Source organism: Scyliorhinus torazame, chromosome 14 (assembly GCF_047496885.1).
Source record: "Scyliorhinus torazame isolate Kashiwa2021f chromosome 14, sScyTor2.1, whole genome shotgun sequence".
NCBI classification, from domain to species: domain Eukaryota; kingdom Metazoa; phylum Chordata; class Chondrichthyes; order Carcharhiniformes; family Scyliorhinidae; genus Scyliorhinus; species Scyliorhinus torazame.
Window position 1 is genome coordinate 216,429,561 of NC_092720.1, and position 14,351 is coordinate 216,443,911.

Here is a 14,351-nt window from a genome sequence, read left to right on the forward strand (position 1 = left end):
TCCCCCCAAAGATGTTGATTGCTTTTAATTTCAGATATTTTTTTCTTCAAATTCGACCACATGCCGAGGTGGGATTCGAACCCAGGACCCATGGATCTAAGTTGCTCGGCAGTCAAGCACCTTTGTAACCCAGACTGGGAGAGAGAGGGGGGAGGGGTTGGTGGGGGAGAAAGCAATGGGTAACCCCCAGCTCCCTCCCTCCATCCCCCCCCCCCTCTCCACCTCACTATTCCGCCAGCCACGCCTGCTTTCTGACAATGTCGTCACTTCCCCCCCCCCCCCCCTTCTCATTCGTCCCGGCGTCCAACATCACGGTAATTCGTTTTAAACAAATCCACACGTTCAATCCACTCGGTACCCGAACAGTCGACAAAAGAAACAAACAGCACACAGTCCCCCCCCCCTTTTTTTTTCATAGAATTTACAGTGCAGAAGGAGGCCATTCGGCCCATCGAGTCTGCACCGGCTCCTGGAAAGAGCACCATACCCAAGGTCAACACCTCCACCCTATCCCCATAACCCAGTAACCCCACCCAACACTAAGGGCAATTTTGAACACTAAGGGCAATTTATCATGGCCAATCCACCTAACCTGCACATCTTTGGACTGTGGGAGGAAACCGGAGCACCCGGAGGAAACCCACGCACACACGAGGACGATGCGCAGACTCCGCACAGACAGTGACCCAAGCCGGAATCGAACCTGGGACCCTGGAGCTGTGAAGCAATTGTGCTATCCACAAGGCTACCGTGCTGCCCTTCTGGAGGCTGTGGGCAGCGTGGCCACATGGTGGGGGGAGATTACTGGATTCTCAGCAAAAATATCTCTTTTACAAAAGCACAACCGTGTTAGCGGCAGTGGGTACAGTGGGTACGGTGGGGGGGTGGGGGGGGGGGGGGGTGTGCACGAGGGGCTTTCCTCCATATATATTGAGTCACGTCTGAGGAAAACCACCATCCAGATGTTGAGCCGATCTCCTGGGGTTCGGTGTGTTTATTGCTGAAAGTGAAATAGGAGAAAGGGAAAGTCAGGGGACTTCCACTGCGCAATACCAATAAAACTCACGGCATGGAGTGGAGTGCTGATTCATGCTGGCAGGAAGTAGAAGACAAGAGAAGCAGAGGTCTATAATTCTGAAGGGTGTGCAGGAGCAGAACTCGGTGTGTATTCGTACATACAAACAAGGAGCAGGAGGACGTGGGCGGCACGGGAGCACAGTGGTTAGCACTGTTGCTTCACAGCACTAGAATCCCAGGTTCGATTCCCGGCTTGGGTCACTGTCTGTACGGAGTCTGCACGTTCTCCCCGTGTCTGCGTGGGTTTCCTCCGGGCGCTCCGGTTTCCTCCCACAAGTCCCGAAAGACGTGCTTGTTGGGTAATTTGGACATTCTGAATTCTCCGAACAGGCGCCGGAATGTGGCGACTCGGGGCTTTTCACAGTAACTTCATTGCAGTGTTAATGTCAGCCTACTTGTGACAGTAATAAAGATTATTATTATTGCAGGAGGCCATTCAGCCCCTCGAGCCTGCTCCGTCATTTAATAAGATGATGGCCAATCTGATATAAACCTCAGATCTTGACTCCAAGTGCCCCCAATAACCCCTATCACCACCTTGCTCACCAGGAATCTACCCCCCTACCCGCCGCCTTGTAAATATTGCAAGGACTCAAGAGTGGGATTTTCCAGCACCGCCGTGTTTCCTGGCAGCGGAGGCAGTCCATCATTGGCCGGTGGTAGGGCCTCCCAGCCCTGTCGATGTACACGGGTTTTTGCGCCACTGGAGAATGCGCCACGGGGTGGGGGGGGGGTCACCATCGGGGAGACCCAAACTGGTTTCGAGGATTAGCAATGGCCCAGGCCTTCCTCAAAATAGTCACCCTGGAATCCCTTTACATCATCACTGGAGAAGGGTGCGACCAGGGCCTTGTTTATAATACCATGAGCCAAAAACAAAGCACCTCCCTTCGTACTAAACACAAGGCAGCCAGGACCTTGTTTAACATGCTCCAATCTCTGGCTGGAACTTGAACCCACAGTCTATAGAAGTCAGAGGGTCTTAGCTCTTGAGCCACAGTTAGCAGCTGCCGAAGAAAGGGGGGGGTCACCCAATCCAATTATGAAAGGCCCAAACCACATCCATTAGCAATTAGGGAACCAATTGGTTTCTGTAGCAACCTTGAGGTGTGTATTAATTGTCAGCCATAAAGCCTAGGGCAATCTATCACTGCTTTAGAATTGACAATATAACTTAGAATCCCTACACCAACCCTCTGGATGAGAACCCATAACCCCACCTAACCTGCACATCCCTGGCCACTCAGGGGCAATATATCAGGGCCAATGCACCTAACCTGCACATCATTAGACCACCCAGAACTGCTCTGATGATTTATTGTTTCTGTTTCATTAACAGCCAATAACCTTACTCCTTATACAATGACGGGTCAACAACAAAAATGTGAGATCAGTGATTGGATTTAGAAACAAAGATGACTCCATTAAACTGCAGGAAGAAGGGATTAATTGGAGGGTCAAATTGGTCCAAATTGGCTTCTGTCTTTTCCCAATGAATAGTGGTCCGGGAGGTGGGGGAAGGGAAGTTGCTGGCTAAAATGGCCGACTTGATGACAGAGCTCCTGAGAATGAAGAGAAGGCAGCTGCAAAAGCTCTGCAAAAATCTGCGGCTGAAGGCTAATGGAACGGTGATTAAATCATTGTTAGCCCAGCTGAGGGGAGAATTGTGATTCTCGCTGGTGCTGCTGTAGTTTTCTTTTGGTGGGCTGTACAATCCATTGGACTGTTGCCTGAGGGTAGCTGGAGGGTGAGGCCTTGGGTGAGCATTTCATCTGAAAGATGATCTTCCTGATGATCTGGTGCTCCCTCAGTCCTGTCGATAGATGGATCGCCGCTGGAGCAATTCTGGGTGCCTCTCCGTAGGAAGGATGCGAACGCGTTGGAGAGGGTGCAGAAGAGGCTCACCAGAACGGTTACGGCAATGAGAGACTTCAGTTGTTGGGAGGCGAGATTGGGACTGTCCTCCTTGCGAGAGAAGAGGAGATTTGATAGAGATGCTCAAGGGCTGGGCAGACTCTAGAGGAAGAAATTGTAAAGGATTGAGAACAATGAGGGCATCGATTTTAAATTAATTTGCAATAGAAGCAAATGTGAGGAAAAATATTATTCTCACAGCGAGTGGTCGAGGTCTGGAATGCACGGCCTGGAAGTGTGGTGAAGGCAGGTTCAATCGAGGCCTTCCTAGTGGGCACTAGATTGTGTCTGTTCAAGTAATATATGTAATGGTATGGGGGGAAAGCAGGGGAATGACACAAAGTAATAATGCTCATTTGGAGATGTGATGGGTTGAATAGTCTCCTTCTGCACTTAAAATTGATTATTGGCTCCAATCTCTTGACCATGATTATTATCTTGGGCCTGGTTTATCATTTGGGTCCTGGTGTGTTATTTTTTGACTCCTGAGGATGAGCTAAGGTTTGTTTTAACTTCTTCTTTCGACCTCTGGCATATCCCATGTAGCATTGTCTAGTTAAGTTGCTATTTTTAATCCGAGGCATGTTTTTTAAAGATTATACTTTGTTTTGATGTTTTTTCTCTGCCAATAACTGAAACATATACTCTCATTCCCAGAATGCCAATCTAATTTCCCGGCTATCCCATCACAAATACAGGGAATATATTGCGGCAGAATGTATTGCAGTGGAAGTAAGTGGCTGTCTGTGTGATATCTGTGTCTGCGTGGGTTTCCTCCCACAGTCTGAAGATGTGTGGGTTAGGAGGAATGGCCATGCAGTGTGAAAACTTATCAGTCTGCAGACGATGGGGAGATGACTGCAGTTGGTAACTAGGTATTGACATGGTAGTGTTGTCACTCGACTAGTAATCCAGGTGTCCAAAAAATGTGTGGGAGTTACTGGGTTACGGGGATAGGGTAGATACGTGGGCTTCAGTAGGGTGGTCTTTGTAAGGGCTTGTGCTGACTCGATGGGCCGAATGGCCTTCTTCTGCACTGTAAATTCTATGATTCAATACAAGGAAAATGCTCTTCTAATAGCTTTATATGTGACCTTTCTGCCTTGTTACTGTGCTAATGAAGATCCTATCATTCCAATTATGTAATATGAAGGGCTGACCTCGCTATTTAATCTAAGGATGTGGTGTCACTGACTCAGCAAGTGCTTTATTGTCCATCCCTAATTGCCCCTTGACAAGGTGGTGCTGAGCTGCCGTCTTGAAGCCGCTTCAGTCCCTGAGATGTAGGTACACCCGCCGTGCTGTTAGGGAGGGAGCCCCAGGATTTGGAGCCGGCGACACTGAAGGAACGGCCGATATATTTCCCAGTCAGGATGGGGAGTGACTTGGAGGGGAACCTCCAGGTGGGGGTGATCCCAGGTATCTGCTGCTCTCGGCCTTCTAGATGGTGGTGGCCGTGGGTTTGGAAGGTGCTGCCTGAGGAACCTCTGAGTTCCTGCAGTGAATCTTATGGGCTGTGCTCACCATAGGTTGGTGGTAGAATTCTGAGTAGGATGCAGGTCAAGTGAGCTGCTTTTGTCCCCTAAATGGGAGTTTTGAGTTGTTAGAGCTGCACTCATCCAGGCAATTGGGGGAGAGTATTCCATCACATTTCTGGCATGTGTGTCACGCTCTGCAGAAAGTATAACCACTAGTGATGGCTGGTCAATGGTTAAAAATGGGTATTGATGGATTCATAATGTTAGCAATGCTGTTCAAAAAAAGGATGATAATCTCTTTGTACATGGTCATTGCCTGGTGTTTGTGTAGTATCCGTTTGCAGATGATGGGGAGATGACTGCAGTTGGTAATTAGGTATTGACATGGTAGTGTTGTCACTCGACGAGTAATCCAGGGACCTGGGTTCAAATCTCACCAGAAGTGAAATTTGAATCCAAGAAAAATTTGGAATTAAAAGTCGAATGACCACAAAACCATTGTCGATTGTCGTGAAAACCCATCACTAATGTCCCTTGGGGAAGGAAATCTGCCTTTCATACCTGGTCTGGCCTACATGTGACTCCAGACACACAGCAGTAGGGTTGACTCTTGTTAAAGGTCAATTAGGGATGGGGAATAAATGCAGGCCCACCTAACTGTCCACACCCCAGGAAAGAATCTGGGGAGGGAGCTATCGGCTGGATTGGATTTGTCCTGCTCGGTGGATCAGCCACTGATGGATTGCTTGGCGTTGAGGCTGGTAACATGTTCTCTTGGTCTGGCATTCCACTGTTTGCGGAGGGCCCTCCTGGAGAGGGAGCCATGGGTGCTCCCGATGGAAGTTCCCTCACTTCAGGAAAACCTTCCCGAGTCTATGCTGGTTCAATGGGAATGCTGCTGAACAGATGTACTGTGATTTGAAGGCCCAAGAGGCTAGAACCTTGCTTGTTTAAATTGTTGATGTCTCTTAATGGCCCAAACCAGATTTGAACCTGTGTTGAAACTTCCCAAGTGTTTTTGGGACCTCTCCAAGCTCCACTTGTTTTCTCCCCTTGCCACAGGGAGGAGTCCGTTCTCCACAAGGGGCAGAAGCTTCACGTTGCCAAGTTGAGGAGCAAAGTGAGAAAAAGAGTGAGTACCATCTCTCCCCACCCCCTCCCCATCTGCTCCCTGGAAGGTGGCTGGGTTGGTGCAATGAGGGGCAGCTATAACCTGCAATGGCAGAACCGTTACTAAAACCTCTCGTCTTCCCCAGCCGACCCACCGCGATGGTGTGCCGTGCACGGCCAGGCGATTGTCGGCCCGGACCAGGAGTGGGGCCGGGTGATCTTAAAGTGCTGCAGACCGATGGTTGTTGCTGGCGATGCTCTCGTCCCCTTCCTCTTGACCCCGGCAGCAGGGGAGGCGCCACCCCATATGGAGGACAACAGGATCTGTGCGGAATGCTTACGATTGTAAGGCTGCAAATTTTGTTCGCTGTCCTGATTTGCTTGGCACACGTGACCCTCCTCTGGGTTGATCCCAGGACCCAATTGGTCAGTCTTCCTTGACTTGCAAGGCTGGAGTATCCAATGGGGAGGGGAAAATGAAGGATGTAACTTAACTAATAGCATGACTTAACCAATAACTAGGTAAAGGCAAATTCGCCATCGGCTCAGGTGACCATACGTTGGCTGCTTGTCCTTCGAGGGAGGGAGCTGACTGGTGGGATTTGACCTGAGGATCACACCACAGGCGAGGGGTGAGCTTGAAAAGGTGGGCCTTCATGAATAACCAACAATTAACCGCTCGCATTTGTTCAACTCTTCTAAGAATAGTTACAAATGCTTCGAGTGTCCAGTTTTATTTGGCACCTGAGCAACTTGAGCAAACTCTGACCTCTTTGTGCAAGTTTATAAGGAGAGGCTTGAGGGAGGAAAATTCGGAGCCTGGTGTCCACAGGGGACTGTATGGTCACCGATAGTGCGGTAACTTCCAAAGCGCTCCTCTTTGGGATATGGCAAAAGGCCAGAAACACTGCACTGCTGGTGCCTTTATCTCTTGGGTTACTATAATCAAATCTTTTATAACCTGTGAACTTTGATGTCGTGATCCCTCCTATCATACAAAATGATCACTGAGAAGTCGGACTTTTCCGATAGAAACCCCACTGGGGCTTGTGTTCCTGGCTGTCGTCTTCCTTGCTTTTAAAAAATTTTTGCTCTTCAGATCGCTAAAGATTGTAATTTTTGTCAGTTGATATTTGCCTATTATTCCCTTCAGAAATCAAATGCAGATCTCCTTGGCGAGTGTATCAACCCCCCAACGCCATTCGGGTAACTCGCCCCTGGGCTCTTTGCACAGGACTCTTCCTCTTCCCCGGAATGAGATGGTGCAGCATGTCACCCAGCCACCCGCATTGATGTTGGACGTCGAGGACACGGGTGAGCGGCTATTTTTTTTTTTTGTTTTGTTTTGTTTTTTGCACTGTTGTAGGTCTCCATGTTTCACTTTCCCAGAGGGTAATTTCCCCTCCCATAAATTTATGAGCACACATATTGACTATTTGAAGTGTGTAGTCCGTTTTCTGTAACGTGGGAACAACAACATGATCGTTGAAGGATGACTGGCCTGGTAGAACATCTATCTTTTTTTTTAACAGTAAGATTGACCAGAATGAAATCCGTAAGTCTAACGGGGAAAGTGTATTGCCAACCTCAGGATTTCTTTCTTCACCCCCCCCCCCCCCCCCCCCAAATAGCCATTGGTTGTGGAGTAAGTCAGAGGCATAAATAGGCCTTTCCACCGTTTGATATCATAGCTGGCTGATCTCTATTCCATCTTTCCCGTCTCCTCCCCTCCACATAGCTCTTCAATAAGTTCAATGACCCCAACCTTCACTACTATTGGGTGACCGAATTCTAGACTAACAACCTTCGAGGTGGAAATCAAATCTCACTGTCTTAAATGGTGGACCTTAACTGTTTGTTTTTTAGTCTCCTAACAAGTGGCAACATCCTCCTGTTGGCCACCCTGCCGGACTACCTCGGGCTCCTGTGTTTCAATAAGTTACCTTTTCATTCTAAACTCTGGGTAGAGGCTGAATTGGATGAGCCTTTATTCGAGGAACAAGGGAAACCGTTTCCAACACCCGGATGTGGTGCCGTAAAGAGCTTGGAGTGTAACTTTCCCACTGAAGTACTTGGTGGGACAGTGAAGTGGCTCAGGCTCTGGGTCAGCGTTGTTTGCTGAGTATAATGACTCGTGTGATCCTATTGGAATGCTAAATATCCAGTGAGAGGGAGGTTTAGGGCGCTACCTTCTGGCTGTGCTACGCCGGAAAGGTATCTTGCCGCGTGGCCGGTGAAAACCTGGAGACCCTGCTTCTGGGATCTAGCGCCTCACTAGATTCAACACCAGGGGAGTCCTGTCCTGTCCACAATGGGCGGGATCACTTTTTGACAAATCTGCATATTTGAGCGGGCCAGCTAACCTCGCTCTCATGTGCAGGTACCCGGGGCTTTGGGGTTCAATTCCTTCACCTCAGCGAGCGCCGTTTGGTACTGGGACCAGATGGAACGGCATTTGTGGGGGGGTCTCCCCAGGGGATCGGAGGCCCCCAGCTGCCCTGGGCACTGCCATCTGGGATGGGCACTGGCAAGGTGCCAACTGGCACGTTTTGCATGTGGGTGGGGGGGGAGGGGTGGGGTGGAAAGAGAAAGGTCGGGGCTGTTCCCCGTTTCGGCCCTTTGCTCAAAGTGAGTCACGTTGAGTAGCCGTGTGTTTCCCGACACTTGAGCGCTGGGAAACACGCGGCTAAACTCATTCGCCTGGGGGCCTTTGTTCCCTTTTGAAAAGATCACGTCCCTAGTCCACTGATGAGCTGATCAATCTCTTTGATTTGCAGGTTACTCAACTTCCTCATCTGACTCTTCATCACAAGGAAGGTAAATCTGATCTTCTAAACTTATTGCTCAATGCAGTTCACCCTCTTCGGCTAAGAGACCCAGAAACCTTGTCCCTGTTAACTGTCAAATCGAGCTGGAGTGTATGCATGTTAACAGCATTTACTGGATTGGTCGGATTTTTGGTGCCTTTGTTAATTGGTTATTTTTATTTTGGTATGAGATATTTGTGGTCTAGGGCTGTTATTAGACAAGACCAGGCCCTTGGCCTGACTGTCGCCCCTCCTTCTCCACCGCTATGTTTGTACCCAGCCGAGGGGGAAATACGTGGGGCACTTGAAACATCAGCCTCCTTTTTAAAGTTTCTTTTGTTTTGGACGTGGCATTAATTGCAGAAAGACACTTGTCTCGGGGGCATAGAGGGGGTTCTTTGACCCGACTACCCCTCCTCACGGCCTGGGTGTCCCTGGAGATGGTGAACGGTGAGGCCTACACTACAGGAGTAGGCCTAAAGCCTGCTCTGCCATTCGATAAGGTTGCTAAAGCCTGCTCTGCCATTCGATAAGGTTGTGGCTGATCTGATTGTAACCACCTTGCGTTCCTGCTGACCCCATAGCCTTTTCGCCCCCTTGTTGCACACCAGCCGACGGGTGATTAACATGGGCTGGAGTGCTTCATGGGGCCCTGGGTTAGTTATGCCCCCACTCCCTCTAAATGGAATTTTGACAGTATACCTTTTGAGGTTGGCCTTGTTGAAGTCTCCGGCCACGATGAACAAGGCCTCTGGATCTTCTGTTTCGTAGTTGTTTATAACTGTACAGTTCGTCCAGCGCCTTCCTCGCTTCTGCCTGGGGTGGGATGTAGACCGCTGTGATAATGGCTGAAGGGAGCTCGCGTGGAAGATAGTATGGGCGGCACTTCACGTATGGGCGGCACTTCACGGTCAGGTATTCCAGGTCCAGGGAGCAGTAAGTCACCAGGGTCCAAGCACCAGGAGGGGTTGATGAGGATGCAAACCCCTTCGCTTTGCCTGATGCCGTGCGGTCCGCCCGGTGAATTGAGAAGCCTTCAGGTTGTATGGCACAGTCCGGTGAGGTGGGGGTGAGCTACGTCTCTGTGAAACCGAGCATACAGCAGCCCAAGCCTATGCTGCCCCCCCCCCCCCCCCCAAAAAAAAAAAAACTCTCTGCTCGTTTAAATCCCTTTTTCCAGCACATGGTCCATAGCCTTGCAGGCTCCAGCACTTCAGATCCCGATCCAGCTATCGGTCATCTGTTCTCAGACCCGACCACCAACTTAGGCAGTAAATTCCAGACCAACATACTTCGGGTGAGAACCTCGCGTCTCCTCTAACCCTTCCACCAGTCACCTTAGATTATGCTCCCTGGCAATGAAGGAGAAACAAATCTTCCTGTCTTGACTCCTCATAAATTTTGTTCTCAATTGGGTCGCCCCTCGGCTCCCTCTGTTCTAAGGCAATCAACCCCAGCCTCTCCAATTTCTCCTCATAGCTGCAATTTTCAAGCCCTAGCAACGTTCTTGTAAATCTCCCCGCACTTTCTCCAGAGCAATTCTGCCCTTCCTGCAATGTGGTGACCAGAACGGGGTGCACAAACCCCCAGCTGGGGCCGAGCCAGCATTTTATCCAGTTCCATCATTACAGCCCTGCTTTTGTATTCAATAGCTCCCAATAAAGGAGAGAATGTTGTGTGCTTTCCTGTCCTGCCACCAAGGATCTGTGAACTTGCACCACAAAAACACTCCCTTCCTCAACCCCACTCCATATCCTCCATTCATTGAGCATTTCCCCCTTGTTCTTTTTGCCCTCCCCAAGTCCAGTGTCCGGGTTCTGGTGGGCACACTTGGGAAGGATGTGCAATATCCTTCGAGAGGGTGTTGAATGGTTCCTGGGGTTTGGAGAGGGAAGGAGCATTTTCATCATTGTATGAAGCTGGGGTCGTTCTCCTTTTGAGCAAAAGAGGTTGAGGAGGGATTTGACATGTGTGCATTTGGTAAACTAGACCGGGAAAAGATGTTCCCACTCGTTGATGTTACAAGCCTGATTTCGGGGAAACTTTGTAGGGGGAATGTGCAGAAGAAATCTGTACAAAGTGGGGGCTAATCCTGGGTATGAGGCGATTTTCTTATGGGGAATGTTTTCTTATGGGGAATGTTTTCTTATGGGGAATGTATGTTTAGCCTCTGCTCATTGGAGTTTAGAAGAATGAGAGGGGACCTTTATTGTGGCATATCGGATTCTCAGGAGTTGACGGGATAGATGCTGAGGTTATTTCCCCTTGCGAGCGAGAGCATAATCGCATTAAGGGGACGCCCAGAGGTGAGGGATTTCGTGAATCTATGGAATTCTTATCCACAGAGCTGTAGAGACTGTCGTTAAGTATGTTCCAAGGCTGAGATAGACCGAATAAGGAAGTGAGGATTATGGGGATCAAGGCAGGAAAGGGGAGTTGAGGATTATATCCGAGCAGCCGTGATTGAATGTTGGAGCAGACTCGATGGGCCACAAACTTGTGGTCATGACTTGGAGATTGCTGCCTCTTGCGTGTGGTGAAGGCGGGCAATTTGGATGGAGACTTGGAAATAAATTTGCAGAACTATGGAGTTTAAGTGTGGGGAATCTAACTAACTAATTGTGCTTAGGGCAGCTGACATGGACTTGTGCCCCAATGGCCTCCCTCTGTATGAGTCTGACTTGGGCCTTGTTCCTCTTCCTCTGGGATGTTGATGAATCATCGTGGGTTTTCCTGATAATTTAAACATGCACTTTGGTAATTTTTCTTCTGGTGCTTGCCCACAGCTGAGCAGACAAATGCCCTGCAGCACATGACCTTGCGATCTGGATCACTGGCCCTGTCCTTGCCTAATCTAAAATATTGTAATCTGGGTAACGGCTACAATGTCTTAGACAATAAGACATAGGAGCAGAATTAGGCCACTCGGCCCATCGGGTCTGCTCCGCCATTCAATCATGGCTGATATGCTTCTCATCCCCATTCTCCTGCCTTCTCCCCATAACCCCTGAGCCCCTTATTAATCAAGAATCTATCTATCTCTGCCTTAAAGACACTCGGTGATTTGGCCTCCACAGCCTTCTGCGGCAAAGAGTTCCACAGATTCACCACCCTCTGGCTGAAGAAATTCCTCCGCATCTCTGTTTTAAAGGATCGTCCCTTTAGTCTGAGATGGTGTCCCCTGGTTCTAGTTTCTCCTACAAGTGGAAACATCCTCTCCAGGCCTCGCCTGTTTCCTCCTTTGTCCATGTCCTCACCCCACCAACTTCCCAACCCTTCCTGCCTGGCACCCCTTGACGAACACCTGATTAACTATTGCATGTACCCCAAAGTCCAACTCTGCAATCCTGTCTGAACTTCCCTTGCCTGTTTTGTCGGGTTCTTTGTCAGCGATTTGAGTGGCTTGACGTGAGGTTGGTTGGCTATGGGATGTACTGTCTCGATCCCAAATGGAAGGTCATTATTGTGTGCAGTTTTGGTCTCCCTCTTGAAGAAGGGATATGCTTGCCAGCGAGGGAGTGTAGTGAAGGTGCAGCTGGTTGACTCCTGGGATGGCAGCATTGTTGTACAAGGCCTGTACCACTGAAATTTAGGGGATCTCATTGAAACATATGAAACTCTTGATGGGGCTGGACAAGCTGGGTACAGGAATGTTTCCTCTAGCTTGGCAGTAGGGAGTGGGGTGGGGGGCGTAGAACAAGGGTGTCCGATGTGGGACTGGGGCAGACCTGTACAATTCGCTACCATGACTCCCAGAGGCCCAGTCGCTATTTTTGCAGGAAGAAATAGATTTCTAGACTCTCAAAGTTGTCGGGGGTGAAAGTCTTCATGCTCCCAAGAGGACCAGGGGCTCCATTTCCCCAGAGAGAGAGCTGACTGGTGGTGATTTAACCTGCGTGATACCACGCCTCAGGCGAGATTGTGGAGTGGGTGGGGTCAGTGGGGGGTCTTCATAGTAACTTCAGCTGGTGCGGTAATTAAGCTGGCACCATTGGGGTCACACCAAATCACGAACCCACCAACTGCCCCCTCATCGAGGGGTGTGGGAGTGAGATGGAGGATCGGCCATGATCCAAGTTGGAGCACGATTGAAGGGCCAAATGCAACAACTCCCCCTATTTTTCAGTTCCTGTTTTAAGGGGGATGGTGCACTTGTTAACTCTTTTTGCATCTGTATTTCAGACTGAGGCAAATGTTTGGCCAGTACTGCCCACAGGAAGATGAGGGCTATGCGAGCAAGGTGACTGTCAGTAAGAATGTGGGTGAATCACTCTCTGCCACGGCTTTGTTTGGCTGCAATAATACAGCACTGGCTGCCGGAATGCTGAGAATTCCTCCACTGCAGGAGGCCATTCGGCCCAGCCAGTCGGCCCAGCCAGTCTGCACCAATCCTCTGAAAGAGCACCGTACCTAGGCCTTATCCCTGTAACCCCTGACCTGCACATCCCTAGAAGGAAATTTGGCGTGGCCAATCCACCTGATCGGCACGTCTTTGGAATGTGGGAGGAAACCGGAGCACCCGGAGGAAACCCACGTGGGGAGAACGTGTAGGCCCATCCATCACCCAAAGCCAAAGTTGAGCCCAGATCCCTGATGCTGTGAGGCAGAAGTGCTAACCACTGTCACTGCCACCCCATGATTTAAATGTCGGAACAACCTGCAAATTTGTGCACTGCAAGCTCCCAACTACCACCATTGTGGTTCTGACCAGTTATTTGATGCTGGCTGAAAATTGACTTTAAAATAGCACTTGGTGATTCCTTTTGGCTCCCAGAATGCAACGCTTCCTCATCTGGAGATTGTGCTGCAATTTCACTCCTAACCGTGCCAAATGCCATTGCTTACCTGTTGCCAGGGTGATGGATGCCACCATCAAGGTTGTCCTGAGCATGCCTGCTGTAGTTGGCGCGAGTCGGGCAGTTGGTCGCCAAGGTCACATGCGGAGACCTCCAGAGTTCCACCCACCACACGTTGGTGAGCGTGACCCAGGTGTCATTGGGAACTGGTTCTCACCCCTCGGGGAGATAAGAGGGCTGAATTTCCACTGGACTGCTGGCTGAGGTGGAGAAAACCGCCGCGCGGCCCTCCAACCGCACAGCAGAGCTTTCTCTCCAAGTTAATCTGCGTCAACCTGAACCCCACTGAGGTCCCTGGGTGTGGGGGGGTGGGGGTCCTTTGTTGAAACTAGCACCGTGGGGATGAAACGAGCACCATGGGGAATGCTGCAAGCTGGCTGCCCTGATCCGAAGATCCTCCTCTTGTGTATCCACAGGTAGAGAAACTCTTGCTGGGGATTGCCAACGGTGATGTGAGTGCAGCACAGGCCTTTGGATCAGGGACACCGAAAGTGTTACACTCTCCCAAATGCTGAGGCCGTGTTGCTGTCTACAGTTTGTCTACGTGTTTTTTTTTTTAATGAGCTATTGTTAATTCTAAAATTCCAAATAAAAGATTGTTATTAAATGATGCATGAAATGTAACGACTTCACTCTGCCTCCTGGAGTTTGGTCCCGATGTTCGCCATGGGGTCTATCCTGTTGGAATTTCCAAGTTTCTATGCTCAGATATACAATCCATTCAGCCCAGCTGGTCTGTGCTGTTTCTCCCACTGCTTTTCATCCAATTATTCATCCCATCCTCCTGATTAATCATCCCTTTAATTGTCAAACTAAGTTCCATAGTCTCTCCACGCTTCAGTCTATGATTCCTGTTGTAGGTCTACTATAATCCCAATCCGCGAGATAACCGGCCTATTTTTGATTACAATGTATGAATATGACTGGGAGGACCACTTTTGCTGGCCATTTCCTAATTGCTCTATTGTTGGTGAGTTGCCCTACAACAGACTACGAGGGAGTTCCAGGATTTGGACCTGGCGACACTGAAGGAACAACTGATTATATTCCGAAGATGAGGAGTGACTTGGAGGGGAACCTCCAGGTGTGGGGGTGATCCCAGGTATCTG

The 14,351-nt window shown here is 49.6% G+C and overlaps 1 protein-coding gene across 1 annotated transcript; it reads left to right on the plus strand.

Moving 5' to 3' along the window:
* The first annotated feature begins 2,615 nt into the window (after positions 1-2,615).
* Positions 2,616-13,797, plus strand: LOC140389158 (uncharacterized). The gene is made up of 8 exons (XM_072473319.1): positions 2,616-2,705; positions 3,649-3,723; positions 5,532-5,601; positions 5,726-5,924; positions 6,733-6,893; positions 8,357-8,396; positions 12,569-12,626; positions 13,659-13,797. Exons 1-8 carry the CDS (start codon positions 2,616-2,618, stop codon positions 13,755-13,757), a joined length of 792 nt encoding a protein of 263 aa, XP_072329420.1. The 3' UTR covers positions 13,758-13,797.
* The last annotated feature ends 554 nt before the right edge of the window (positions 13,798-14,351 follow it).

Bases quoted from the DNA above. Each gene is read 5' to 3' on its own strand.
- LOC140389158 (XM_072473319.1), top strand. From the start codon at position 2,616: ATGGCCGACTTGATGACAGAGCTCCTGAGAATGAAGAGAAGGCAGCTG. The intron at 2,706-3,648 runs GTGATTAAATCA...TCTCATTCCCAG, and splicing joins GGCTGAAGGCTAATGGAACG to AATGCCAATCTAATTTCCCG. The intron at 6,894-8,356 runs GTGAGCGGCTAT...TTTGATTTGCAG, and splicing joins GTTGGACGTCGAGGACACGG to GTTACTCAACTTCCTCATCT.